We start from the raw sequence: 2,070 nt of genomic DNA on the forward strand, positions 1-2,070 counted from the left end.
GTGTAACTGTTACTTGCTAATTCTTATCATTTCGTTGCATAATTTGAGTTCAAAATTTTGTGCATACAAGACATTCATACCTTGAACTTGAATTTGAATACTTAACTACATACAGCAGTCATGTATATGACTTTTACACATAAATATCATAGATAGCAATCCGAAAGTATTTGAAAACCTAATATTCTCTACCTATTACGTATTTTCTGTTCTGAATTATATGTTTTAAATATTTTTTTCAACATTATAACGTAATATTATTGAGTAACCTTTCTAATAAATTTTTTTCATTTCAAATTATCAAGAAAACTTGTTTAAAATATGATATGGTATTAAATGGTTTAAGTATATTTGTTATTTATTAATAAAGTCTTGCACTTTTATCTCGGATTTTGCTATTTATACGAATATGTTATAATTGTATAAGTTATAAATACACACATATGAACGGAGTTCCACTCACCGTTAATGGCGTGGAGCTCCGTGGGCACTGCGAAGTGTGCTGTATGAAGGGCTAGCTCACCGGTATCGGCAGCAGCCTGCAGCAACATCTGTTGATGATGATGGTGCCGCGTAGATGAACGATGATGGTGTACGCTATTGAGGACAATGTTGCTGGACGTCCGGCTGAGCGCTTTTCGTTGTCGAATCGCCTCCTTGTAGATCTTACAGTACATGATAATCATCACCAGACCTGGGATCCAAAAGGATACGCAGGAACTGATGAGCGCGTATGGTAAATTTACTCGGAACTCGCAACTCTGAAACACCAAAAAATGTCACAAATTATTTTGATTATTAATATAATTTAATAAGATATTATAGCCAATAAAAATAAATCTTTTAATAGCTGATAAGTTAATGTAACAAAAAAATGTGAATTAAGAAAAGTGCACGAAAAATTTTAAAAAGATCATTTATTATCATTGAAGTTAGAAGTTTTTTATTTTTAAATTTTTTTCAAATTTTAAAATATTCCGTCTTTTACATCAAGACAGCTTATATGGTTAAAAGGTTACCGACAATTTCCATATTCATAACTCATACGTCAAACACTTTTTAAAGCTATTTAAAAAAAAAACTTCTCCATACCTCCGGATGCTTCACCATGTATTCTAGATGTTCTTTTGTCGTGTACCATCCCATGAAAATTGGAATAAAGCTTATCAGCGCCGGCAGGACCCAAGCGCTACCCAACATACATCCCACAGTACTCTGTTTCATTATCACTGTGTACTCAAGCGGGCTTACTATGGCATAATATCTATCCACACTGATACAACAAAGATGGAGGATGCTGGCGGTGCTGAAGTACACGTCTAGCGAATTCCACAGGTCACACATAATCGTCCCAAAGAGCCATTTTCCTCCTGAAAGCTCTACTGAGGCATTGAAGGTCATGGCGCACATTGCCACCAAGAGATCGGCCGCTGCCAGACTGACAACATAACAGTTAGTGACTACTCGTAATCTACGATGCCTCCGCACGCTGGCAATTACTAGCATGTTGCCCAAAACCGCTGTAGTGATGATGGTGCCCATAATAATACCCTTGATCGCCACCACTAACACGTTGACATTTTCGGGAAGATTTTCCACCGTCGGATTTTCTATTGATGACGTTACATTTGCAGCTGTTGTTGTGGTCGCTGTTGTGCTAAAGGCGGTAATGGTGTTGTTGAAGACTGATGAAGATGTGGAATCCATTTGAGGTAGGCCCGTCGACATCGCCGCCATTACGTTCATCATGGTGACGGTGAATGTTGGCTCACCATTTATGTTGCAGGAAACGATTTTTCTTGATTGATCCCTTACTCGTTTTAGACTTCATGGTGTTTTGAAAGTCCACGAAGATGATAAGAGCGTCATTGAATGAATTATTTTTTTATCATTGCAAATAGATTGATTATCTCTCCTTAGAAATCATCGTCACAATACACATTCATATTTTAATACAATTATATAACATTGTGATTAACATCTGATATTATCGGATATTGCATTTTTTTTCAAGATTTCTTGAAACGTTTTTAAATTTTGAATTAATTATAAATATTATTGAGTGATGTT

General features: G+C 35.8%; 1 protein-coding gene across 1 annotated transcript; it reads right to left on the reverse strand.

Moving 5' to 3' along the window:
• Positions 1–395: 395 nt before the first annotated feature.
• On the reverse strand, positions 396–1,749 carry LOC105626401 (octopamine receptor beta-3R-like). The gene is made up of 2 exons (XM_012207700.1): positions 1,093–1,749; positions 396–761 (listed from the first exon to the last, which is right to left on the reverse strand). Exons 1-2 carry the CDS (start codon positions 1,747–1,749, stop codon positions 396–398), a joined length of 1,023 nt encoding a protein of 340 aa, XP_012063090.1.
• Between the last annotated feature and the right edge of the window lie 321 nt (positions 1,750–2,070).

Source organism: Atta cephalotes, assembly GCF_000143395.1.
Source record: "Atta cephalotes unplaced genomic scaffold scaffold00005, whole genome shotgun sequence".
Lineage (NCBI taxonomy): Eukaryota > Metazoa > Arthropoda > Insecta > Hymenoptera > Formicidae > Atta > Atta cephalotes.